This window comes from Sciurus carolinensis, chromosome X (genome assembly GCF_902686445.1).
Source record: "Sciurus carolinensis chromosome X, mSciCar1.2, whole genome shotgun sequence".
NCBI classification, from domain to species: domain Eukaryota; kingdom Metazoa; phylum Chordata; class Mammalia; order Rodentia; family Sciuridae; genus Sciurus; species Sciurus carolinensis.
In genome coordinates this window covers 36,339,294-36,367,157 of record NC_062232.1, presented here as the reverse complement: position 1 = coordinate 36,367,157, position 27,864 = coordinate 36,339,294, and the positions used below count along the sequence as shown (strand labels likewise).

Below are 27,864 nucleotides of genomic sequence, written 5' to 3'. Positions count from 1 at the left end.
TTCTACACTGTTCCCATGGTAAGATGCTCCGTGGAAGGGAGCCTAGCGGTGGGCAGCGGCCGTGAGTCCCCGATATCGTGCGCCTCACATTTCCGTGCCATTCCTATTTGCTAGTGCGCTGCTGCGGCCGCACGCCTGATTGATATATGCCTGCAATGGCACTTTTCCATTTGACATTCTCTCTCTCTCTCTCTCTCCCTCTCTCTCTCTCCCTCTCTCTCTCTCCCTGTGTCGCTTAAACAACAGTCCTAACTTTTGTGTGTTGCAAATATAAAAGGCAAGCCATGTGACAGAGGGACAGAAGAACAAAAGCATTTGGAAGTAACAGGACCTCTTTCTAGCTCTCAGAAAAGTCTGAGAAGAAAGGAGCCCTGCGTTTCCCCCAAGGTAAGCAGGAAAACAAGCGCTGACGGCTTGCCTAGGAAATTACTTCTTTCCAAACCGAGCATTTCATCCTCCTCTCAGACAAAGAGACAACCTTTAAATACCACTGAAATTTGCATTACTTTCATTTGCATTAATTTGTAGCTTGCTAGCCTTGTGTTTTTCAAATGAACGGGTCTTTGAAGTCTGTGACAGAGCAGGGAGCCTCCCAAAGAAGCTCGAGAATATTTTTTTTTGGTTTGACTTAGATTTTCTTTCCAAACTCTCTGCGTAGTTAGATGTAACTTTGTAATGGTTCTTATATTTGACCCTGTAAAAGGGGACAGAGAAGCAGCAACTTGCTGACATGGATTCCTGGAGCCCAGTATCTTCCCCACCGCCCTCATCCCTCTTACAATGGGGGCACTATTAACGCAGGCAAGCCTGCGAGGTAAAACGCGCACTGTTTACTTTTATTACTACTTCTGTGTGCTGCTGATCTCCTGCCAGGGCTGTGCCGGAGTGCTCAGAATGACTTCAAACAATAGGCAACATTTATTTCTAGCTTTCGGTGTCATGCTTTGCAGGAATCCTGCTCCTTTGCATTCTTCTCTCAATGCGCGCGGGACTCCGCATCCATAGATACATTCGGGAGCCCCGGGGAGAGATGAGGATGGGTTTGCTGTATGATTTTGATTGGGCAAAATGTCCAAGGAAATGCATGCTGTTTGCCTTGGCCTTATTGCAAGGGTTATTTTTAGTAGTCAGCTCGTCCCTGCAGCATGATGAACGCTACACTGTCCAAGGAGTGATGGGGAAAGGATGCTCCCACCAGCATAGGGACCAGAACCTGAAGGAAAGACTCCTACAGACACCTGAGGAATATTCGGAGGGTCCTTTCAAACTCCCGAATACAAGTTCTCTCTTTAAATGAACAATTGAGCTGTGGGAGGCCTGGGCATAACTCTTTCTTGGGGGACGGGAAGTTTGATTGTGTACAGAATGTTAATGACTCAGAACGCACAGTAACTGAGGCTCATTGTAATGGACAAATCCAGATAAGCCTGCACTAGAGACGGGCCTCCCATCTCTACTGAGATTCAGGTGCGGCAAAGGAAGTTATTTGGCAAGATGGGAGTCCCTCCTACTTTCTTTGTAACTGTCATTGCTAAAAGTCATGACTGCTACAAAGCATGCCTCTTTTCATTTGTGATATTAGTGCATTTTAATTACAAGGAGCTGGCATGGGCAAATTGCTTCAACACATAACATTAAATACCAGATGTATTTGAAAGCACCGAGACACATAAAATGCAGTGGGGGGTCAACTGAATACAGTGGGGACTGCAGAATGCTTCTCAATTGAGCATTTAAACTAGATACAAATATATTGCTCATTTTCTTCTCACAAGTCTTACTTCTGAAAGTGAACTTCAGAAACCTATCAACCGATTTTCTTTGCAATGTGGGGGCATGATTTATGGGGAACTTTTCTGATTTTCTCTAATAACTCACCAAACAAGCATTGTTGAATGAAAATCTGACTTTTGGATGTGTTAATTTACAACTTTGGAATATTCACTATTCAAGAAAGCCTGAAAGAAAAATACTAGGATTGTATTGCTGTAAAATTTGATGGTGATTTGCTTAAAACTACTGCTGTTAGCAAAGCATTTAGCCAACTCAAAACAATTTTCTTAAACTATTATGCAGATCATTATATGAGAGTGTTTGAACACACAATGCAATGTATTGCGTCATTTATTTTAAAATACATTTAGTTCAGGTAGGGGAGAACTAGCTGAGGTCTTATGACTGGTGACCAAGCAGCTGATACCCACATATGGAAATGTGCCTGTGGAGTTTTCAATCTTAATTCGACTTCCAATGACACTGTCAAGGGAAAAATAAATCATTTTTCAATACCTTTAACAATTTCCAACTCATTTATTTTCCTGGGTCCTTGAAAAATGTGGTGAGTTTTTTTAGAATTATAGCCACCAATGGTGGTCAGCAAGTTTCACTCTATTTTAAAAACTCACAAATCAGCTACTATCATTCTTACTGATTAATTATTCATTCCATCATTCTTTTAATAAATATTTATTAAGCATTTGCAATATGCCTGGCACTATGCTAGTCCTGATGAATGAGAAGCTGAATGGGACATTGTCTTGTACCCTGACTCTCCATCCACATGCTCTTTCCAGTTAGATTTTGGTACTGTTTTCCAATGGGCAAACAGAGCATGAAATTTCTGGTCATAAAGAAGCTGTAAAAATAGTTGCTGGTACCTAGATTTACTTGATATGATTCTCAATTATCAATGGGCTTTTTTCCCACTTATGATCAAGGGGTTGCCTTTAAGGCTTCATCTCCAGTTCCTAGGTGTATCTCACCTGCACAGCTAAAGTGGCCTGGATCTTACCAGCCTGGGTAGAAGAGGTCTGGGAAAAGAGCAGTTTATCCTTTTTCTGCTCTCTTGAGCACCCTTTGGAAAGGACCACGTGCTATCTCTATGGTGGGGGGGGGGGGTGGAGAATGGGAGTGAGTCACCTACTCAGCAGCTGACATCATGGCCATTTGATGAATCATTGAATTAGAAACATGCACGGAGAAAGATGTAGTCACTATCTCCCACCACTTACTTGTCCTACTCCCAGGATCCACAAAACCAATGACCTCTGGGCTTGGCTTAAATTCAAAAGGCCCCTGGGAAGAAGTTGCCAGAAGTTGTTTGCCAAACTCAGGTCTCGGAACCACACAGAGTATTGCTTTCCAATGACCCAGTTTGGTGTTTTATCATGCGGTTAGGTTACTGGGGGAAAAAAAAAACCCTGAAGGGATCTTGATTTGGTCCTTATCAGCAGATAATCCCCTGTGGCTGGATTAAAATGCCTCTGACTCCCTTGGGGAGCCTGACTCACCCTAGCCAGCCCTCAGCTTCTTGGCCATTGCCTTTGAGTTCATCCTCACCTCTTTCCATGACAGTAAGTTAATGCAACTTTGGCTGGCAGTCCAGTAGGAGCAGGGGATAGGGAGGCAGGTGGACAGACTGAGAAGTGCTAACACCAAGGAGGGAAGTGGGGCCTTTGGAGGGTGAGGGAGCTTCAGGGCCCGAATTGCTGTGACCGGTCCTGGCTGTGATCAGCTGTCATTTCCTCTTCGTGTATGACACTGTGGAACATATTAAAATTTCTCTAGGATGGTATGTTTGGAATTCCTCTGATGCCCCACCTCACCAGCTTACCCGGACAATAAAAGCAAGGTTGTAAGCCTTTGAACAGCTGGCTGGCTATATATTTCCCCTCTTTCTTTCGCATAATCTAATTCAGAAAAGAATTCAGCTAGACTGGCAGTGCCATGTCTGGGTACTTGTTTCCTGCAAGTCCTTCCTCCACCACCTCCTCCCACTGCTCGCCCTGGAATCTTCCTGGGTGGCATGTGGCTTTTCTTTTCTTTTGCTCACCACCGCTCCCAGCCCGCCCCCTTTTCCCTTCGCCTGAGCTGCTTCCATTGTGAGCTGCTCTTTGCCTGGTCTGTTTTCCAGACAGCCTGGGTCCTGTTCCATCCGGGGAGAACAGCCCATGCGGTCTCCTCATCTCCATAGTATTCCCAGGATGTCATTCTTGGCACTAGTTCTGCTGGGCTGATAGGATATGGGGGCTTTTTGTAGCCCCGAGCCTGAACCCACTCGCAGAGAGGAGCAGCCACGTGGCTCGTGGAGAGCAGGACTGGAGTGACCCGGGTTGGCAGGGACAAGCATACCATCATGGTGACCCGAACATCTCCGGCAAAGGCCCGGGGGTGGGAGTGCTATGGGAATGCCTGGATGCACTTCGGCCCACATTAAGAGAAATGTGGTTATTCTCTGTTTCAGGGGGAGAGACAAGTGACTTGGAACAAAGCTCCCCGGATCCTTGAGCCCTACCCTGCCCCCTTTCTTCATCCTTCCCACGTCCTCCCCTCCCCAAACAGAAAGGAAAGACAGAATTTTTAATTTGTCTATCCCAGGCCTGAATGTCTTTATGAAACCCTTTTGGTGGAAGGGAGAGGGAAGAAATAGATCCTGGGTTGAACCAACCGAAAATGCATGAGGCTTTGGGGATGGGGAGAGACCTTTCTCTTAATAACAGAACAACAGTTTGGTTGATGAGTTGTAAATGGAAGGTACTGGACTTCTCAATTAGAGATTCCCATTTAAGACCCTCCCTGTGCAGCATCCTTAAAAGATGCTGCTAATGTCCTTGGGACCAAGAGGTATTAAAGAGCAATCTACAAGGCAGCTTCCTATTCCTTTTCTTTTCCTGGGGGCTTTGATTGTTTTTTTTTTTTTTTTTTTTTTTTGGAATTAGCTAACATTCATTAAAGGACACAAAAGGAAAAATTTAACACAGCCAAATTAAAATGAGTCTTTTCCTGATAGCTTGACAAGATGTGTGTATGAGTTTGTGTGTGTGTGTGTGTGTGTGTGTATGTGTATGTGTGTGTGTGTGTGTGTGTGTGTGTGGTGTGAGAGAGAGAGAGAGAGAGAGAGAGAGAGAGAGAGAGAGAGAGAGATTGAAGAAAGAATGGACTCTCCTCTGCTGCCACTTCTTGGGTTTTAATATGAATTATTCCATACAAGTCCCTAGGCTAGAGGATCTATTTAAAGATGCCTGGCAGCATGAAGGGAGAGGGTAAAAATACAACCACTCCTTTGTCCATCAAAGGTTTTCTTTGGGAGGACATTAAGAGCATTCCTGCTTTCCTGTCTGCCCCTGCCAGTGGCAGCATTCCAGTTGGTAGTACCCACTCCTCACCCATCAGATCAGCAGCCATCAACTTCTATGTTTGATTCTGGGAACAAAGGGTGGGGAATCCTTCCAGAAACCCCCACATGTGTGCAGTGGGGCAGGGAGGATGGGATTAAAATGAATACTTGCTTGACTACAGGATGTACACTGCAGATTCGCACACCCACACATCTGAGTTTTGAGGAAGAGCCTGTCAATGGCACTATTACTGGTGCCAGACTCCCTCACATCTGCAGAGATTCCTTCTCTATCATGTCTCTGGCAATAGTTTGCTTGGTACCATTCATGCTTGCTGTCCCTTTCATTAGAGGTTCTCCAAGCCTGATTGTTGGGCACATATTACTTAGAGTCACGATCCCTAGACCCACCCATTTTCAGCAGTCAGAACTTAACACCCTGGATGGTTTACAGTCTGGAACAACTACTTTCTTGTTAGAAAGAGTGTTGACTCAGAAAATTAAAAGAATGGGTAACTTCAGCTGGCAATACATCCCCAGTGCATATAATCAGGAATTCATCCAGTCGGGCTCCATTTCACACTCATGTCAAAATCTGAACATGAACATTGACTAGTAGCGGGGTATAAGATTTGCAGCAGATAGTTTTTTTCTTTTTTCCCTTTTTTTTTTCCCACAAAAGCTAAGAATTCTTCAATTTGATCTCTTCCAAGGTCTGGCTCAGTCCCAGCTTTTTCTTTTAAGCTGTGATCCAACCAATTGCAATATCCTTTAAAAATGAAAGGGTAACAGGTTAAGACATTCAAGAAGGTTGATGAGTTGTCAGAAAATGCTCAGCAGTGACCTTTGTACAGTGCCACAGACTGACAATAGCCCTAATGTGGAGTCTCCTTCCACCCTTTCAACCATAGGCAATAAAAGTAAGAAGACAGCAGGTCATGGGAGATATAACAAAAGAGAAGGAGGAAGGATTATTTTTGATGTTCAAAATCTGCAACTGCCCTTTCAATTTTTTTTCAAATAGCACCAAAATCAGAAAGGAAACTTTCCCTTCATTTCACCCACTCCCTCCCAGGAAGGGGTTTAAAGTTGTCTTCTCTACCTGAAAAAGAGAGCAACTTCTCAAGTGAAAAAACATCCCTCATATTCAACTTTAAGTAAGATGTAGGTACACACATTCCTAACATGGATGTGAAGAATCAAAGAAATATAGTCCTTAATCAAAGTCCAATTTTTCTTTAAAACTCAATAGAGATATTTTAGGGCTTGATACATTTCCATGCTCCCCATCCCTCCTCATTAAGTTTAAACCCCTTTTAAGAGTTTAAATTATATTTTATTTTGAGTTTCTAGATCTAAAAGCAGAATAGGATTGTTATAGGAGAGCTGGCAATCAAAAGATAAAGCTGGGGCTGCAGTTGTAGCTCAATGGTAGAGTGCTTACCTAGCATGTGTGAGGCACTGGGTTTGATTCTCAGCACTCCATAAAAATAAAAAATAAAGGTATTGTGTCCATCTACACCTAAAATTTTTTTTTCGTTTTGCTTCTTCTTTCTTCTTCTTTTTAATTTATTTTTATTTTTTTAATTTTTAAAAAATTTTTTCACAGACCGCATTTTGATTCATTGTACACAAATGGGGTACATCATTTCGTTTCTATGGTTGTACTAAAAAAATCTTTAAAAAAAGATATAGCTAGCTGGGTGTGGTAGTGCACACCTGTAGTCCCAGTGGTTTGGGAGTCTGAGGTAGGAGGATCACAAGTTTGAGGTCAGCCTCATCAATTTAGCAAAGCAACTTACTGAGATCCCATCTGAAAAATTTAAAAAATAATAATAATAAAAGAGAATTGGGGATGTGGCTCAGTGGTTGAGTGCCCTGGGTTCAATCCCAGTACAAAAAGCAAAACAAAACAAAAAAAAGAGATGTAGCTGTAGTATGCATGATTTAAGCAAAACAAAATACAAATAGGAAAACAACGGCCCGACAAGGTCAGGGTGATCAGCAATATTTTTATGTGACTTTTATGTCAGCCTTTCCTCTTTTGCATGGGCTTGCATCCAGAAGTGTTCTGGACTGCAATAGGGTTAAATTCAGTATTCAAATCCCACCATCATGCAGAAAAAGCAAATTGAATGGGGCATGGAAAGACTGAACTGCTCCTATTGTTTATGCCCCAGTCCTAACTAAGGGCACTACAGCTGTTAGGTGAGATCACTACCCACCATTCCAAAACGTGGTTGCAGGCAAGGAGATTCAAACGCAGCTTTGGAAACACTTTGCTGGACACTTTGAAGAAAAGCCAACACACTCATTTGGCTCCAGGGTAAAAGGGAGCCTGAACCCTGAGCTAACATTGGTCATCTTTCTTCTCTAAGGTCAAACCAGAGCCAGCAGTCCAGTGGCAGAGCAAGTGTGGAGTTGTTTCAGCAAAATGGTCCCCAGAATACCTGGCCATCTTTTCTTTTCCACAGGGAGGGTGTAATCTTCATGTGTTTTGGCAGGACTGAGTCCTCTGGGTTGGGTACATCAGAGCTTTCCTGCTTTATTTCCGAAGAGTCTTATGCAAGGTGAGCAGTAGATCACGTGAGACACCCCTGCTCCTATCCCCAGATTCCTGGGAGGGAGTTGGTAAAATGAAGGAATCTTTCCCTTTTTGAAATTGTACCGCTTGAAAAAATTGAAAAAGCAGTGGCAGATTTGGGACATCAAAAATGTTTCCACTTTCTCTGTTGTTACTTGTGTGGCTTCCATTCTCCCTATTTTTATTCCACGTGGTTGAAAGGATGGAAGGGGACTCTGTGTTTAGAGCTACTGGTGATTTGTGGCACCATAAAAAGGCCACCCCTGAGCATTTTCTGACAGCTCATCACCTTATCAGTCACAGCTTATAGACAGGTGGCTAGATTACATAACTAATGTAAATCCCAGGAGGAAAAGACTTCAACAGAAAATTGTTTCCCAACACTGGGTTAATCAGACCTGGTCATTTTCAATTTATGCAGGGTATATATTCTAAAAGTCAATTAGTTATATCACCTGTTAAGAGCACAGAATGAGTCTTTCCATAGAAAGAACAGAAGCTCACAGATGCCTAGTAGAAGAATCAAGAGTCATATCTAGTAGTCAATTCTTTTAGACTCCAGTCCCAGCCCAGGGCTTCAGGAATGTTCCTCCCCTAGCATAGAGGAGGAATGTTCTGTGCTGCTTTACCAAGCAGAGTACCTAGCTAGCTCTTGACCACTGAGAACTTATTAATTCTTTATCTACAGAGAAGATAAACTCTTCTGATCAATTTTATTCTCCTATCCTGAGCCTGAGCATCACAGATGGCCCCATTAGAGCCTTAGGATCTGAGGCTGAAGCTCAGTTTAGGAACAAAGATCACTCATAAGAAAGGCACAGGCAGGTTGAACTCATCCTATATTATCATCATTATCAATGAAAGAAGTCTAATTCTAGCATGATTGATTACTTTCAACCTCCTCTCCTCCCCATTTATGCTTTGGAGGAAACTAGAGACAAAAATTTTAAGACACAAATTTTAAGGTAACTTTAAGATAAATAAATACTGATTAAATATCATAACTAAGTATATCCTATTATTAACAGGATATGGTTAATTTATAAACCACATTTAGTACATTGCAAGCATTGAATCAATTGGTGATTAAAGGCTATATTTATTTCAGGCTACCCATAGGGCCTCATCAAGGGGCATGTTTTTATAGCTCCGCCTTCAGTGTTGGCTCAGGCACCACATTGGAAGTTGTATGGACTCTTCAGTAGTTATTAACTCCTTAAATAAGAAAGGAAGTATTGTTGTAGGATTGCTTTCGGGGACTATGTAGCCTCGGAGCAGGTACTGTAACTTTGAGAAGCTTGGGTAGATTTAGAGATGACTGGAAATGTGAAGAGCTGTAGAACCTCTAGACCAATTCATTAATTTTGTAGGTAAGGAAATTGAGTCCCAGAGAAGACAATTGACTTGATAAACATCACACAGCCCAAGATGGGAGGGCAGGACTAGAGCTCAAGGACATTCAGTTGAGCCTTTCTTTCATTCAATTGGGCAATAGTTAAATGCTCTGTAGGTTTTGGGATACAGTGCAATTGTTATTCAATATTTCTGACAAATGAGTGTAAAATACTGGGACACAGCATTCTAACAACTAGCAATGTGTGCGGGGAGAGAACACGAAGATGCAGGTAAGTGGGAATTTGGATAATAATGAGAGGTTCCTCTGGATTCCTTGACACTGTCTGAAAGCCAGGATTTTAGGTTTCTGTCAGGCTCAAGGTCAAGTCCTCCCACTGCGTTCCTCCCCAGACAGTGAAACTATTCTAGCCAAGGACACACACACAGGTGGGGTCACTTGATTATTGGCTCAGTCCCCCTAAATTATTTCTTTTCCCAGTCCTTTGTTTGAGCACCCTTATCTTCCCCAGGATTGTGATTTATTACCTCTGGCTATATTCCTCCTTTGCTTTTGCTTTTCCTGTCTCTGTTCTTCCTCTATCACCCTCCCACCCCATCCCCCAACCCCGCTGCTGAGCTTGGCCACAGATGGCTAGTCAAGCAGGTTGGGAGAATGCAGAGTCCTATCACAGACTGATGGTCTATTGTTCAATCACAAAAGTGTTTTCTTCTCTCTCCGAGGTAGCATTATGGGGGCAGCTATTGCCTCCCACTGTAGAATCTAAGCAGTGGAATGAAAATGGAAGGAGCTGCTCTCTCCCCACTGACCCTGTGGCTGCCCATCCTTGGAGATCCCTGGGGTTGGCAGACTGGGGGCCTGGTAGATTTTCCAGTCAGAACACTGCCTCTGGTCAGCCTAGGCTTGACTTCTTAGCTGCCACTCATGTGCTGTCAGATAGAAATATTAAAAACCATTCATTGAGCACACGGGATGCTTTACAGAATCCAAAATGCTGTTTACAGTTTATAAATTAAGTGCCTTGGGAAGAAGCATCTGACTTGTTCTCCAAGGCATCTAGTTGACTAGATCCCATTGGAATTCTTTGGGTTCCTGGGAAGGGGCTACTTAGCACTTCATACTCTCTGAATTAGACCTAGATTTTCTTGCTTTTCGAATTGTTGTGTGAAGTGTTAGCTACTGGCAAGCTTTTATCCACCATTACACATCTTCAGGGGTTTTTTTTTTTTTCTAATTTTTTGGCAATTTCTTTGAGAGAGGCTCTGGGTTCTGTAATCTTTACCTTACTCATGCTCATATCATGATTTTTAAAATTACAGTAAATAACAAATAATTCTGTCTGATTCATGGGCTCCATTCCAAAGTTGTTATATTTTATCTGCTTTTCTTGATCATTTTAGAAATGATTCGATGCATGTTGATATGAATTAGATATCAATGTATCCAAAAAAAAAAAAAACTACCCAGAAAACACAGGCCAATATTCTGCTTATAGATGCGGTGAGCTAGAAGAGGGATCTAGGATAGGACCTATTCTTTCCCCTGACCCCTGATCTCTTTCTAAATTTTTATTTATTGATTGATATTTTTTGTGCTACTACAGATTGATCCCAGGGGTGCTATCACTGAGCTACCTCCCCAGTTCTTTTTATTTTTGGTACCAGGGATTGAACCGAGGGAGTGCTTTACTACTAAGCCACATTTCTAGCCCATTTAAATCTTTTATTTAGAGACAGGATCTCGCTGAGTTGCTTAGCACCTCACTTTTGCTGAGGCTGGCTTTGAACTCAGGATCCTCCTGCCTCAGCCTCCCAAGCTGCTGGGAGTATAGGTGTGCACCACCCTGTCTGGCCCCAGATTTTTTTATTTTTAAAAAATTTGAGGCAAGCTCTCAGTAAGTTGCTGAGGCCGGTCTTGAATTTGTGATCCTCCTGCCTCAGTCTCCCAAGTAGCTGGGATTACAGGTGTGCACCACAGAGTCTGGCTTTTTTAAAATTATTTTTTGGTGCTGGGGATTGAACCCAGTGCCTTGCATGTGTTCCTACCACTGAGCTATACCTACAGGCCCCCTGACCTTTATCTTTTATCTCTTAGAGCAAAAGGAGACATTTAATAGGTGCTCGATGGATATGTGTTAAATAAATATTTGTTGAAAGAAGTCACAGAAGGGATCACCTCTTATGTTAATAGTGAAAACAGCCCAGGGAAAAATTTGGAGACTGAAGCACCACCCTCCTTTGCCTGGCAAGTAGGACAAGAATAAGGCCATTCTTGGCACATGCCACTTGTCTTAGCCTGTTGCTGGAATCACTTGTGTGAAACCAGTACTTATTCTCTGCCAGGCAGAAGGTCAGCCCAAGAGTGAGCTGATCTGTGGGCACAACACCATCTCTCACCCAGGAGGCTGTGATATTATTTCGCTGAGGATGACAGGTGGGGGAATCTGGGCACCAGTTGTTCTTTTCCACTGGTATTGTTTGGAGGGTAGCTCCAAAGTCGGGCACGCCAGCCTACGTGCCTCTCCTGCCGGCAGAGGCTCCACGTTGGAGCTATTAGAATGCAGGCTCTGTACATAGGCCAAGTCCATGTCTCAGAGACTGTACCCAGAGCACAGAGCAGTCACAGGCTCCTGCGTGCAGAGAGAGAGAGAGTTGTTTTCCCATTCAATCCATTACTGACCAGGCCAAGGTTCTAAGGCTTGATTGGCAGCATTTGATTTTGTGACATATGGCTTTAAAGAAAAAGTAATTTAGTTTTGAGAAAATGATAGACTCTTCCACAAAGCAGAGAAACCCCTAGACTGCCAGAAAGTGAAGATTCCAGTGGTGTGATTTTCCCCTTTATGATCTCTCCTCTCCTGCTCTCTGTACATTCTCACCCAGGCACTCCCTGACCAACACAATGTCAAGACAACTCCACTCAACTGTGCCCTTTTCTTGAACTTTATCTTAATTTCTTTTTCAACACAACCGTGTTGGTTCATTCAATTTGAACGTTTCAGAAAAAAAAGAATCTCAGTGTTATATCATGAGACTCTTATCAGACTTATCTTATCAGACTCTGGAATCTTTGTAAATCTGATGGGTTGAACAAAGTATCTCAAAATATTTAAATTTTCATTTCTCCTACATGAGTGACAGGTGCCCATCTTCTGTGTTTAAGGGCGCTTTATGTTTCCTTTCCTGTGGAGAGAATGGAAATGCCAACAAACGCGACCGTTAATACACATGTGTAGAGATTTGTTAATGGTGCTGTTGCTTGGTTTTGCCATAGTGCCATACAAGTTTTTCCTTAATTTGCTTTGTTCATTTCATACCTCCTGGTCATGGCTCTGAAGAGAAGTTGCTGGCATTGAGGAGAGAGGGCCAAGACTGGAATGTCTGCTTTTCCCTTCATCCTTTTGCCACTGACTCCCAGGGGAAATATCTGTACACTGAAGTGGTGAAAGGACAAATCAAATCAATTCTCTTTCTGAGACTAATTAAGGCTTCAAAGAGACAGATAACCACTTGGGATAATTTAGTCACATTGAAACTTAGGAAATGGTTAGTAATAATATTGCATCCTCTGAACATGGACCCCAAGAAAGTTCTGGCTCTTTGAGCTGAATGAAGTCTTGATGAGTTTCAGGGTCATTTGTATAGGAAAACCTAGCCCAGGCAGCTGTTAAGAAAACAAAAAATGATCTTTAAAATTCATTACTTTCACATATTAACTGTATGTATTAATGGGATTCAGTGTGATATTTCCACACATGCAAACAGCATGTACTGATCAAATTCGATCACCCTTCAAAAAAATGTTCTTCTGCATCCTGTACTGATTTGCAACTTCAGGTACAGGTTTGATCCACTTTAATGAAATGTTACAGTTAGCATGCACATAAGGAAAAGGGAAGCAAGCTTATATGAAAATGGGGTCTTCTCCTATCTTCTGCATATGGAAATGGTGGTAGCTGAATCCGTAGCTATTAGGTGGTAGCAATCTAGAGCAGAAGGGGACAATAGGTGTCATCTCTGTCAATTCTCCTATACTACAGATGAGGAAATGGGCTGTAAGAGTTGCAGTGGTACAACATGCCCCAGCAGTTGCCATGATTTGAGCCTAGTTGGGTTCCCTTCTTAGTAGCCCCTGCTTTTCCTACAGGACTTCCCTGAAATACTTGTACTCAGACTTTGCCATCGTGGGGTTGTGCTTCAGAAGCAACCCTATCTCACACAGCTTTTCCCACTTAGGATTCCCTGCCCCATAGTTGCAAGACAGATAATTGTAGCAAAGTGGGTCTAAGGTCACTTTGTTAGGGCAAAATGAATTGGCTTATACCCACTTGAACGTCCCATCTTGATCATATCAACTCTTTGCTCTGTTTACTCAAACTGACCATGAGTAGGTAGGAAGTTAAAGAAAAAGTTGTACTATGAACAGGACAATTGAAGTTTGATCTGAAATAACCTTTGAAAGGATTTCTGAAGCTTTAATTACCCCATTCCTTTGGTTTGGGATGTAATATCAGCCCCCCCCACCAATCCAATTTTCCTAAATGTTTGAAAATATTTTTGGTACTTTCTGTCTTCTGGTGTAGTAAAAAGCAACAGTGTGGGTCATGCCAGGGTGTGGGGGGGTGTTGTGAGGTGATTTGGAAAGCTCTCTGAACCCCAGGACTTTGACCAAAAGGTATGGTTAAAAGAACAAAGCAAATTTCAGGAAAATCGGTATAACATAATCCCACTTTAATGGTAAGTCTCCGCTTCAATGACCACTTTCCTTTTCAAATTACACCATGGGCTCAAGCTACAAAGGCTCTGCAGAAATGTGTGACTATGCTGGGAATACACATGTGCTGCCTTAGCCACGCTGGAGGCCAGTGAACATAATGTGTATTTCAGATATAGTTTGCCATTGATGCTGGGTGGCATGGGGCTTAGAACAAAAACAGGATGAGCCCAGAGCACAGAAATGGAAAATTAGGTGGGTGGGTGGGTATGGACTTGGAAATGGAAAACATGCTCCCAAGGGACACAGCCCATGTTCATTAGTGCTGACCTGCCTCCCTCTAGCCCCGTAAGCTGATGTTGATACCAAAGCTTCTTGAGAAACTGATTAGACCCTCCCACTCCTGCCAACTAAGGATAAAGCTGAAGATGCCCAATTTATTTATACTGTGACCAGAACCACACGTTTACTCTTTACTATGGGTTCTTGCTCCTAGAAACATGGACTCTAGCAATTAATTCAACATGTACTTCCGTTAAACCATCATAGCCACCTCCAAATGGTTATAAATATGAAGCATAAGCACTGGAGGAAGGAAGTTGAATGACAGTTTATGCTAATAACACTCTAGAAACCAATGTTCTCCACCCAAAATGATATGGAAAAATTCTACCTAATACCGCGTAGGTTCCATTAATGTTTCTGGGTAAATATTTCTGGGGAAAATAATATCTATTTTCATTCCAGCCGTGCAGCAGATACTATGATGGATTCCAAGTGCAAAGAGTAAGACAAAACTCCAGCATACAAAGGACAATGACAACCAGAAAACTTCAGCCAGATCCTGCCCTTGCCTTGAAAGGAACTGGATCCTAGGAGGTGAAGGCATTGCCAATTTTTTGTCCTCTGCCTCCCTCTGCTGTTCTTCTGGAGAAGTTTTCCCTCACAACAATGAGAAATCATGTTCTAGCTGCATCTTTTTCTATGCTCTCCCTGCTGGCAATAATGGGAGATACAGACAGCAAAACAGACAGCTCGTTCATGATGGACTCAGACCCTCGACGATGCATGAGGCACCACTATGTTGATTCTATCAGTCACCCATTGTACAAGTGTAGCTCAAAGGTAAGCTCAAGGTCTCTGTGAGGATAGCACCCCGGCCCCTCCCCCCCCCCAAAAAAAAGGAAAAGAAAAGAAAGAAAGAAAGTAAAAGGAAGAAAGAGTGAAAGGAAAAATAGAGAAGCCATATTTCTTTGTCAGGGGATGGAGAACTGTGGTCATAACCCAAACCCAGGGCTTGTTGGAGAATTCTCTTTTTAAGATTTCCCACAATGCATTCATTGTACTTTTTGCCAGCCTAATCAAGCACATGTACACGGTGGATGGTTGTCTTTGTCCCTGCCTGGGAAATTCATGAGCAGTAGTGTCCTTGTTCAATAAAGGAAAATGGAGTCTGCAAGTTATTATGACTCCTTCTGCCTCTAATAACAGTACAGAGAAAGGGAATGCAATATAGGACTGAGCAGTAGAACATATCTCTTGGAGGGCTCTTCAGGGAGTTTCCTGGTGAAATTGTCAGTAACCAACTCTGTGATCTGAGCATTTTTCTCCATGTGCCACGTTGATATTAAAATGATTTCAAAAGATAACGTGGTGATATCATAATTGATTATTTTATATTGGTTATCCAAATCATTCTTGTTGACTAGGTGGCATGCATTTTGCAGAGGCAACTGCCTCAGTGTTGAGACAAGGTGTACAAAGGAATATCATGCTTAAAAGACCACCAAGAATGGCCAGCCACACGGACCACCCAGAAGGCAGGCACATTGTAGGGTGGAATGGACTCCAAATGAAAGTTCTCATGACTGTCACTACCCCCAGTCACATGAATGAAATTCGTCCACACTTGGTAAATAAGAATTTGTTTAATCCAACCTCAGAGACTGTCAGTTAGTCCTGAGACTAAAACCACTTAAACATTCTCATATGGCAAGTATTTTTTAAATTGCCAGTATAATTAAGAATTTTTTGTAGTATCAACCATGAGAATTAAGGCCATATAAGTCAATCTCTCCACCCTCTATTTAAAAACATCATGACTTCAGTGTGCTTTTAAATTTTCCATAACTCCTATGATTATAACCCAATGAAGATGACTTGTTTTAGTTTTGGGGGATCGAAATTTGACTTAAATAAATTTAACTATTATATTAATAAACACCTATGACTATGGGGGAAAAATAGAAATTTTCCACTTAAGAAAAATGTCCTAGCTCTTATTTGTACTAAAAATAAAAAATAAAAAAGTAGTAAATAGACAAATGTAAATTTCTGCAAGGCTAAAATTCCTTCTTAGGCAAAGGAAACTAGGGACTAGGGGTGTAGCTCAGTTCTTGTGCAAGGTCCTGGGCTAGATCCCCAGCACAGCACAAAACAAATAACAACAAAACTAAAACAAATTGAGGAAAAAATACGAGAAGTATTTGTACTACCATGATTGCTTAGAAATTGCAGGCCAAGGTAGGATGACGAGAGTAATTGTTCGTTTCTCTTCTCTTCCCCCTTCAGAAGCATATGACACTATTATTTAGTATTGCTTATTCTGCAGATGAATTCTCCATTGTTGAGTTATTTTCCATAGTCGTGATTCTTTTAAAAAGAGAAAGGAATTAAAATTATTTCAAAGAAAGTTTCACTTAGAAAAGTGTCACATAGAAAAGGGGCATCTATAAAAACTCGTAAAAGGGCTGGGGATGTGGGGTAGAGTGCTTGCCTGGCATACATGAGGGCCTGGGTTCCATCCCCAGAACCTTAAAAAAAAAAAAAAAAAAAAAAAAAAAACAAAAAAAAAAAAAAACAAAGAAAAAGAAACTTAGAAATAGTCTGAAAAAGTCTGGGAAGATTGGGCAAAATCCCTTAGCAACTACCACACTGACCTGAAGAAGGTCAAGGAAGAGACATCATTAACTCCAACTTACAGACCTGGAGCATGATTCATAGAAACAGACTTTAGACTACTGTTGTTCACCTTTGTTTTTTTTCCAGAATTCCACAGAAAATGACAGTGCAAAATTGTGATAATAGGAGAAATGTTTGTAATTTCATGGGAACAATCTGTTTTCAAACATCCCAAACTCTCCCAAATATAGCAATAGTTTTATGTAAATGGTGCTGGTAATTATAAACCTTTCTTCCTTGGCCATAAAATATGCCTGGCAGAATATCAGCTACTCAGACCTTTTCTGGATTAGATTTTCTCTATGTATCCAGGAAGAAAATTGTTTTCATTTGGAAATATTCTATAATTCTTAACTTCTGGACTCAGGCTGATCTTCTCTCTTAATGGGTCTCATTTAATGAAATTGTTTACCTTTAGAGATGGGATAAAACATTTAGCCCATGTCTAGAGAGAAGGACTAAGGTAGATCTTTCCTCTCTACAAATATTTTCCCTTGACATCATGGTCAAGGCCATTATTTAGTAGACACTTGCCTACTGTTGGGCTCAGAGAAGGGAGGTCACTAGCTCAAACACCAAATATACGGCAGGAACCTCATCTTAGATGCACTAATTATTGTCAACAAACCTGTGATAGCAGGCATTTGAATTCCCATCTTATCAGTAAGGAAAACTGAACCCTAATGCAATATAGCCCTGGAATGACACTTCTGTCCCAGAGCACTCAACTTTCAACTACTTGGTCCTTTACCTTAGAGAAATGCACATGGAATGTAGGAACCACTCTAGAAATCCAGGCTCCAACTTTTGGTCTGCTGGCAATGATTACTCTTCCAACAGTAATGACTGATACCCAGCAATTGTTCTACAAAAAAGAAATAGCAGAGAAAGCTTTTCTGGAAGCCTCCAGTGGGACTGTCTGTTCACACTAGCCCTGAACTTGCATTTAACCAGTTCCAGAATCCTGGTGCCCATCTCCTAGCAATTCAAGAAAGGACAGAGTTGGAGTCAAGTTGAAGAGATTGACCCACCAAGGAGGAGAGTATAGTCACAGTTTAGGATGTACCTAGTGACTTTGTAAGTAGGGACACCTCCTGGGTTTGGGTATAAAAGGTCCTGGGAGTGGTAGCTTCATTTACAGCCTTCCCAGAAGACCAGGTTTTCCTGAAGTTCTTTGTAAGTAAAGACTGTGGAGTGAACACACAAGAGGTCAGTGGTTAGGGGAAATGACCTGCTAGGAAATGTTTAAGGGAATTGGGGCTTTGATGTCAGAGACCTGGTTCCCAATTCCAGCTTCATAGCTTGCCAAATAGATGACTTTGGGAAGACTAAGCCATTCTTTGATGCCCCAATTTCTTCCCATGCAAATGGATCTATCTATTTGAGGGCAAGGGTAAGTCTGCATGTTAGTGAGAATATTGGTAAAACAGCCAGCACAGTGTCCAACATAGAATAGACATTTAATAAATGATATTATGATCTTGATGAAGAAGTTATAAACTAGACAGGTGTTTCGACTCACTTTCTATTTCAGTCATCACTGGGATCTTAATAACTGTTGGGATCTCCTATATCCTTAAAGGATTAGGAAAATAAACCTCATTGTGGTTTTCACTGGACACAGGGTGGGGTAAAAGAGCAAAGTGAATGTAAGCCACTAACCTGGGTGCTAAGAGGGAAGATAAAAGTAAAAGAGAAATAGATCCTACTGCCTGACCTCCCTTACCTGGTGAGTGGAGGAAAGAGGGACTATGGGTGGGTGGGTGGGATGAGTTCTGGCACTGAGTCAGGGAAGAGTTTCAGGAAGCCAGGTTGGAAAAGCCAGCTGGTAGGACAGGCCTGTGCAGTCTGAGTTAGGTGAGAAGTGGGAGGTGGTGGTCCCAAGTGAGGGTGCGGACCCAGGGCACAATTATCTAATCCTTAAGGGCTACAGGAGTGGGAGGTGCCCAAAAGGCAGCAATGAAGGAGAAAGTAGAGGGCTTAGGGGACAAAATCTGAAAATTTCCAGAGGAAAAGGGATTTGGCATGCCAAGGGCTGAGCCTCAGGATCTGGAGGGAGTTGTTTGGAACCCCCTCAAGACATCTTCTATTGCTACCCAGGAAGTTTGTAGTATGGTAAGAGAAATGAGGGGAGTCAGGAATACAACACAATGGATCACTTGAGATTTGACTTGATTTTAAAAATAGAAACTATATACTGAATGCCTACTATGTGCAGGCACTGTGGGAAGTGATGGACACACAAAAGTGGAAAGAAAGAAAGGACATGAAAAGAAGGAAGGAAGGGGGAGAAAGAGAGGAAGAAAGAAGAGAGAGAGAGAGAGAGAGAGAGAGAGAGAGAGAGAGAGAGAGAGAGTTTGCACTCATAAAGCTTACCAAAACAAGGGAGAGAGGAACAGAAATTTGTACATAGAACCCGTGCGCAAAGTCTTCTTCGTGCCAATTGGATTTGTGACCCCCATGTTGGTACCAGATTCCAGTTGGATTGAGCTGTGTTTCCACTCAACTTTAAAGCTCCCTTTACCCCATACCAATTTGTTCCCTGGTTGCTCTTTTGGTGGTGTCCTCAGTCTGGCACACACCCTTTGGAGGTCAACGAGCTGGGTCCTTGGAGATGAGCTAAACAGTCATTTATTGAGGCTGCTGGTGAAGGAAAGAATGAGAGAAGAATCATGGGTGAATCTTAATTCCCAGGGGAAAGGGAGTGTCCTATAAATAGGGGTACACAGTGTTCACTCCTGAGAAAAAAGGTAAAATATGTTCCCCACTTGGTTGGGGTAAAATAGCCCAATTGTTGGTCTAATGTGGGACAAGTGGATCTTTATTCTGATACTAATGGGGACTCTTAGTCACTTAGGGCTTGGAAGATTTGACTCTGCTTAAACATGGAGATGATGACACTGTGGCTCATGAAGCCCATAAGAAAAAAGTTAGGGGACTGGGTGTGGCTCAGTGGTAGATCACTTGCTAACATGTGCGAGGCCCTGGGTTCCATCCTGAGGAATGGAAAAAAAAGAAATGAAAGAAAGAAAGAAAGAAAGAAAGAAAGAAAGAAAGAAGAAAGAAAGAAGAGAGAAGGAAGGAAGGAAGGAAGGAAAGGAAGGGAGGAAGGGGCAGGGGGAAGGAGATGAAGGGAGGGACATGGAGGGAGGGAGGAAGGAAGGGAGGGAGAGGGAGGGAAGGAAAAGAAGAATAAAAGGAAAAGAAAGAAAGGAAGGGAGGGAGGAAAAATGAAAGGAAGGAAGGAAGGAAGAAAGCGCTTAGATATGGTCAGGGCCCCCAGAGGCAGGTTAATATAGATTAGAGAACAATGTAAGTCAGTTCATACCTTGGGAAAACCTCCTATCAGGAGGCAGTTATTACAGTTGTTTAAATGCAGAGTTTGGTTTCAGATAGACCAGTTTTGATTCCAGATCTGCCTTTTTCTAGATATGAGAGTTTGGGCAAGTAACTGAAATTCTCTAAAGCTTCAATTTGCTGATCAGCAATAATAGCACTGGTCATTGTAGTATCTTTCAAAAAAATTATTTTTAGTTATTGACAGATCTTTATTTTATTTATTTATTTATTTATATGCAATCCTGAGAAATCAAACGGAGTGCCTCACACATGCCAGGAAAACACTCTACCACTGAGCTACACCCCTAGCCCCCATTGTAGTACCTTTTGTGTAGTATTGTTATAAACATTCAATGTGATACTCATGTTGTAAGCACTCAATGTTATTAGCTAAGTGGTTGCTCCTAGTGATCCATCTAGAGAAGAGCCCTCAAACTTTAATTGGTCCAGAGCCTTGCTACTTGAATTGTGGGTGTCAGCACAGTATTTCTATATCAACTAGAATCTCATGAAAAATATGAAATCTCAAAGTCTCTGTGAACTATTCAAAAGAAACCTGCATTTTGACAAGAACTCAGATAATTCACATGCACATTCTAGTCAGATGTTCATTAATTGCTGAAACACAGGTGAGGCATAACTGAGGCTAAAATATGGGCTATCAGGAGTAAACACAGAAAGGAAATGGTTATCCTTCCACTGCTAATTGTTACCAATTTATAGATCTTAGCTTCCAAATTCCTGCCTTGACCCTCACAGAACAGAGTTAGATTTTCATCCATTTTCCATCTTTGAGCTGAGATCTATATACTAAGATATCCCCGAGAGGGAATGTGTGTGTATGTGTTGAGAACAGGGTTCAATAATTGTTTCATGATGATACAGTGTCCCATAAAGCCTATAAGAAAAAGGAGGGAGCATTTGAATTTGGCTAAAGAGGATAGATAGGTGGGATTTCATTAAGCTGAGCCAGGTGGAAAGGACATTCCTGGGAGAGAGAAGAAAAGAGCAAAGGCCAGAGGTAGGAGAATTTGGGGCAGTTCCATGGACTCCTAAGTAATTAAGCTTGATGCATCAGGGACAGCTGTCAGTAAGACTGAAAAAGATACTTGACACCTGGGTCATGGAGAGCCTTGACTGCTGTTCAGGATTTTGTACTTTGTTTTTAAGGCCAGGAGGAGCTACCCTAAAGGTGTTCGTTATATGTGATTGTGCATTCTTCTTGTGCAGGAAGTCCAAATTCTGAGGAAGAGGGGCCAGGTCCATTGTAGGTGACCCCAGGTCCTTCAGTGCTGGAATTCTTGTCCTTCATATTGGGCTAGACTTGGAGCTTGACACTCTGAAAGCTTTTAGTGAAATCAGAATCAGGTTAACTCTTTTGTAAATGGCCATCAACTGATAACTTGATAATTTTATGGGCAGCTAATGGCCTGATCTGTTAGGTCTATGTCTGGCTCATGTATGTGTGTATCATCTAGGTACAATACCGCACATCACCTTTGGTTTTTCTTAATTAAGTCTCTTGGCACAGGATCACTGTATCCACTCAAAACCAGATCTCTAAAGACTCCATTTTGGGAAGGGATTTTTTTCCCCTGGTGCCAAGGATCAAACCCAGGGCCCTGCACATGCTAGGTAAGAATACTGTCACTGAGCTAAATCCCCAACCTTAGGGAGGTGACTTTGAATAACTGATTAATCTCCCTAATAGAGATTTACATTAGAAATTAGCAAATTTAACCCTGCTCTAAGGTGAAATGTAAAACAGAGATGGGGAGAAGAAACCAGGAAAGATCTTAGATCTCTGTTTCTATCTCTCTTTCTCTCTGTCTCTGTCTCTCTGTCTCTGTCTCTCTCTCTCTCTCTCTCTCTCTCTCTCTCTCTCTCTCTCTTTCCCGCTCTCTTATTAGAGAGATGGGGGTGGACACTAGGGACTGGCCCATATACTGCTGACCTATGACATAATCTCCCAGAACCTGTTTTATATCATGTTTATTTTACCTATCAATGTGAAAAGAAAGTAGAATACAATCAAAATATTGATATTTTAATAAAATCCAAACAGATTACAGCTGCCATTTTCTCTCTGCCTGTATGATCTTTCAGAAAAAAATAAAGCAGTTGCCTAGTCCAACTTATGCTTTCTCTAACCCTATTGTTTTCTTCTTCTTTTAGCATCTCATATTTTCTTGGTGGTTGCTAAGTGATTGTTGAATTTACCCCCAGCATCTTCTCAGATAATATTAATGATCTATAATTACCAGAAGTCATCTTTTTCTTCTTTTGGAAAGACAGGTTGACCATTCCCTTATTTTAATCTTTGAGTGTTTAATTATGCCCTATAGGATGATGTCAGAGGTAATAACTGGTGTCTTCAATTCCTGAAATATCCAAAATATCATAAGGTAAATGTCAAAAGGTTTCATGCATATATATGTATTTTTTGATCTTTGGTTTAAACAGTTCCACTTTTTATGATCTCACTGGAATTGTAGGGCAACTTGCTTGAAATCCACCAAGCAAAACTCTCCCACATAAACATGGGTGTTGACATTTCCCCCCCAGTATTAGGGATCTAACCCAGCACCTCATGCATACAAGTCTTCTACCACTGAGCTATGCCCTCAGCTCTGATGTGTTTATTTTAGTTTTAGAGTTTCCCGTTGATTTCAATATGAAACCAGGAATGAGATCTATGGGTCTATACAGCAGCAATTGGCAAGCAGTGTCAGGGCTTTTCAAAGGATGCTGTGGTAGCTGCCTGAGGGTAACTTCTCCTCTTCTTTCCCCAGATGGTGCTCCTGGCCAGGTGTGAGGGGCACTGCAGCCAGGCATCACGCTCTGAGCCCTTGGTGTCCTTCAGCACTGTCCTCAAGCAGCCTTTCCGTTCTTCCTGTCACTGCTGCCGGCCTCAGACCTCCAAGCTGAAGGCTCTGCGGCTGCGCTGCTCTGGGGGCATGCGACTCACCGCCACCTACCGGTACATCCTCTCCTGTCACTGTGAGGAATGTAGCTCCTGAGGCCGGCTGAGAGTGGCTGGGACAACCACAGAGGCAGTTCAAAGAACCAGGGGAGGACTAGCAAGAAAAGAGTTAAGGCAAATAAAGATGCAGTCATTCCCAGGGGATTCTGCATATTCTAGTAATAAAGACTCAATGCGCTTCTTGACAGAGAGCAACTCTGGGAACTTGTTTCCAGTTCCCATCTCCTTTCCCTGGTACATTTTCTTTTGGTTCCTTTTCAGATTCAGGCACTTCCCCCTTGGCTCTAAATGCTGTTTGGGTTTCCAACAATTCTGTATTAGTGGGAAAAAGTGGGGCCCCGTGCAAGAGTGTGTCAGGCTGTAACTGTTTGGTACATATTAGGAAAGAATTTGCTTTGGAAGGCAGGAAAGGCCAACTCTTCCTGGGACATCTTCTATTTTATTTTTTTAATCTCGTCTTTATGATCCAAGGTTGCCATGGCCACTAAAAGTTACCAATTTCAAATTCTGGATGCCAAGCATGTGGATATGTTTAGCAAGGTTTACTCACAGACAGCTAACTGACATTAAAATAACTAACAGATTCTCTCATGTGATGCTGGAACTCCTGACAACTCTAATTATTATTCAGAAGCGACTTTGGGGAGGTAAAGGTGGCATAAAGAATTGTCACTTTAAGGCTCTTGCAGATAAATTATGATAAAATTTTGTAAGGGAGCAAACTTTTAAAGACTTGCACAGATATGGATCCTGCACTGACTTTAGAAAAGGCATATATGTACTAGTGGCGTGGAGAAGGCACTGTACTCATGCATGCAAATTAGACAACCAAGTCTGAATCTATTTGTGGGTGTGCTGTAGCTTTAACCATGTTGCGGGCATTGTTCTTTAATGTCCACTTTTCCATGTGAGCCTTGTTGCCATAATGGTGGCCTGGCTCATCTTCTGAACATTTGGTTTGAATATATTTTGGTCATTGAGGCTCAAATTTTGAGTTATTCCCATGTTTTGAAATAAAAAGAGAGTACCTTCAAAATTTTGGTTGTGTAAGTATTGTTTATTTTTGTTCTTTCTCTTCAATAGCTAGTGCTTGGACATATCCTATATTGTGAAGTAGGGTCCAAAGAAGAGGGAGATGTGATTCCAAAATGAATGGTGGGGACATTTTTAAAAATCAGTGTACTAAGGTAGTGAGGGCTTAAGAAATTTGGCTAGTCTCAAAATTTAGCCTTTTGAACGAAGACAAAATCTGGTATATTCTTACTTCCTTAGATGCTATGGAGAGAAATAGAGAAGCCACCCCCTTTTTAATCTCAGAAGACAATAAGCATCTATAAATGAATCTAAAGAGCAAGCAGGAATACACAATGGTTTCTATGCCATTGATAGTCCAGTGCTCTGAATACAATGATACTACTGAATATTACAAGGATACTCACGACACGAGCGTCGTGCTATGTCCACTATAGGCATCTCAATACTGACCCAGACTTGGCGACTTGGTTTCCAAGGCAACCTTGACACCATGCTGTCCTGGTTAACCAGAGATGACAGTGCTTCCCACTGTTAGCACTGCTAACCTGTGAATTACTTTTCCTGTAGAGATGATGATTTTGTACACTCTTTGGCACTGCTTTCACACATTTTTTTAGAAAGCCAGCAGGGTTAAATTTGTATTTGTGTCTTTGAAACAGAATGAAACTAATGCTATCCAACCTTGACCTTGATTTTAACCTTCATGGTTACGGAGCCAGCCAGTCCAGTAAAGTGGAGGGTGTTCCTATTCTGAAAGCAAATGTGAAATGGCAATTTAGACCATTACCTGAAGAGAAATTTTGTCATAAAAATAACTGAATTCAATACTGAAAGTTAAATGGTTATATTCCTTAACCGATAATGAAAGTATTAACTGCTAGTTGCATTTATGGCTGTTCTTTTATGTTGCTAATTGAAAAGTGGAAACAATACTTCTAGATTTAAACTCTCTCTTCTTGGCTTTGAAATCTCATTTTTGCCTTGAGATTGTAAAATATACCCCCAAACTGCAGTCTTGATTTCCTTCCTACTAATTTGGGACTGGAGGGGTGAGTTATATGACTCATATCTTCCAAATTCTCCAGAAGCCATAGAAAATGGTCTTTTCAAATACCATTACATGGTCTACTGTCAAAACTTCTACCATGGAAATGAGCAGAATGTGCTTGCAGCATTAGAGGACATGGGACTGTAATATTTTAAGGGCTATTAGAAGGCATCCAGCATCTTTTCTCTCTAAATGTGTGAGCAAATGGGGGCCTGAAGAAATCCAGGAACTTGCAGAAAGCCACACATTTAGTCTTGGAACTGGAACTAGAGCCCAGGCTTCCTACTCCCTACAGCCATATATGCTCCCCCACCCCCCACCAACCAAAAAGAGTCTTGCTCCTTTTCAGACCTTGGATAATGAATAGGGTTAATAGGCTGGAAAAAGTGTGGTGAGACAGGGTAAAATTCAATGGTAGTATACAAATCTGAGAAAGAGGAAAAGGAGTTACATTTTCCCCAAAGACCCCAAAATAGTCCTGGGAACTGAGAGAATCCAGACATTATTGGATATTAAGTTACTATGGAATTTGAATTATATCTTTTAAAAATTAAACATATTTAGTCTTATTTTAGTGTTTACCCCTAAGGATTCAGAAAGAACTAAATGAAAACATTGATCAGTTACAAGCACTATTCCTGGAATGCCAAAAAAATGTTCGCTTGCCTTCCCCATTTACTATGCATGAAAAGAGAGAAATTATAATGTTATAATCTTTGTAGCTTACATTTTAGAAATCCATATGATAATTCATAATGATGGAGGAAAAGCTTCCCGTAACCTGATCTTATCATAATCATTTATAAGCCTTTAATAATAATAATGAGTTACTTTTGCAATTGAAGATAGAGAGGTTTACAAACTTAATGGAATTTCTTGAAATTCCAGTTTCCCAGAACAATCTCTTAAATCTTCTACATGTAGTAAGCTCCTAAACTTTCTCTGAAAGTTCAGAATGACAGACAAATCAACCTCTCTTGGTCCTGAGGAAATAGTGGTTTAATTTATTCTAAACTCAAGTGTTTACTAATTCACCCAATACATTATTTTGTATTAAGTAGATCAGGCTGCATGCACATTTGGACTAGGGGTTTGAGTAAATGAGATTGTTCATTGTGACTTGGAAGAAGTATGATTTGCTTTCAGTTACTTCTTGAGTTAGTTTTCCATTGCTGTGATAAAATACCTGAGAAAAATAACTTGAAAGGAGGAAAGATTTATTTTAGCTCGCAGCTTCAGAGCTTTCAGTCCATGGATGGGCAGAACCACTGCTTTGGGCTTGAAGCAAGGCAAAACATTATGGTGATGGGGCATGGTGGAAGAAAGCTGCTCAGGTCATGATAGCCATGAAACAGAGTGAGGGAGAAAGGGACTGGGGACAAGACATAGCCCCCAAGGACCTGTTCCCTTCAATTAGGTCCTGCTTCCTACAATTTCCACCACCTTCCAATAGTCCATTCAGCTATGAATCCATCAACAGATTAATCAACTGATGAGAGTAGAGCCCCCATGATCCAATCACTTGTCAAAAGTCCCACCTCTAACCATTGCTGCATTGGGAACCAAACCTTCAACACATGATCCTTTGGAAGACATTCCAGATACAACTATAACATTTCTTTAGGTCCCATTGAAACATGCTCCCTTGAACAAGAGAGCTGCCTAAGATGGATCATTAAATGTGTGGGTGGCTGAAAGGGATAGTGGTTGTGGGTGGGGGGAAAGGCTTAGATCAAAAAGGGAAGCCATATTCTACAGATGTCACCTCTTCTTGACTCCAGATCACAAGCACATCCTAATGGATGGATGCACCTATTTCCTTCAGAACAAAGAAGCGTGGGTCTGGAAAGTTCTATTTCATTACATCCCAGAAAGAGCTCTTTGCTCAGTAATGCCTGTTTCCATGTGCAAGAGGTACCCAGCTGCACTTCCTGAAGGATGCATTTTATAAGAAAATGACATTACATGCTAACAAATCAATGTGAGAGCCCTTTGCCTTCCTAAGTCTTCATTATATTAATAAAATATTTTGGTCCATTCTACCCCAAGTCTATAAGAGCATAGACCAAGGCTTTTTAATTCAACAGTAAATATAGTTTGAAATGTCTCATTCACTAAGGTCATTCTGTGTTCTCAAATGCCAAAGCTATCTTCTCACATGGTAGAGAGACCATTTTAAATTAAATGACTATGGTGAACATAGAGATGCACCAACCAGGTTCCCCTTCAAGGAAAGATTTGTTGCCTCAGTTGTCAACCCCTTCAGGGACTACCTTAGCTGCCAGGAGTCACTATGCCCAAGGACATGCTTCCCCAGGGGAGGTTCATGTCCAGGACCTGATGGAGGATCAGGTTGTACAGGACTGGTTCTCTTAATCCAGTGGAGGATGACTCTAATGTGTAGTACTTACTCCAGAATTGTCCACAGGGTTGACTGAGGTGTGCTACCTCCATTTCGTTTTCTACCTATGCGTGCTTCTCCCTCTTGTCTCCAAGACTGCTAATCCTTAATAAAGAGCCAGCTGCACAAGCTCCATCTCAATGTCTGAGTCTTGAGAATTGAACCTGCAACAGCAATTTTATTGGCCTATAAGAGGAAAGAAGTATATTATTTTCAGAGCTACGTTGTCTAGTCTCCTTGTATCACCCATAATATTTAAGGGTTCAAATCATTGCTTTGGTTTCCTTCAAATGCAAGCTTTAAAAATATGTGCCAGTGCCTATGTGTACC

At 41.6% G+C, this 27,864-nt stretch overlaps 1 protein-coding gene across 1 annotated transcript; it reads left to right on the top strand.

Moving 5' to 3' along the window:
* Positions 1–24,076, top strand: Ndp (norrin cystine knot growth factor NDP). Its single transcript, XM_047536566.1, has 4 exons — positions 1–18; positions 278–387; positions 14,515–14,892; positions 22,860–24,076. The coding sequence occupies exons 3-4, from the start codon at positions 14,719–14,721 to the stop codon at positions 23,085–23,087; spliced, it is 402 nt and encodes a 133-aa protein (XP_047392522.1). The 5' UTR covers positions 1–18; positions 278–387; positions 14,515–14,718; the 3' UTR covers positions 23,088–24,076.
* Positions 24,077–27,864: the final 3,788 nt, after the last annotated feature.

Coding starts and splice junctions, on each gene's coding strand:
- Ndp (XM_047536566.1), top strand. CDS start 14,719: ATGAGAAATCATGTTCTAGCTGCATCTTTTTCTATGCTCTCCCTGCTG. Junction 14,893..22,859: donor TGTACAAGTGTAGCTCAAAG/GTAAGCTCAAGG, acceptor TTCTTTCCCCAG/ATGGTGCTCCTGGCCAGGTG.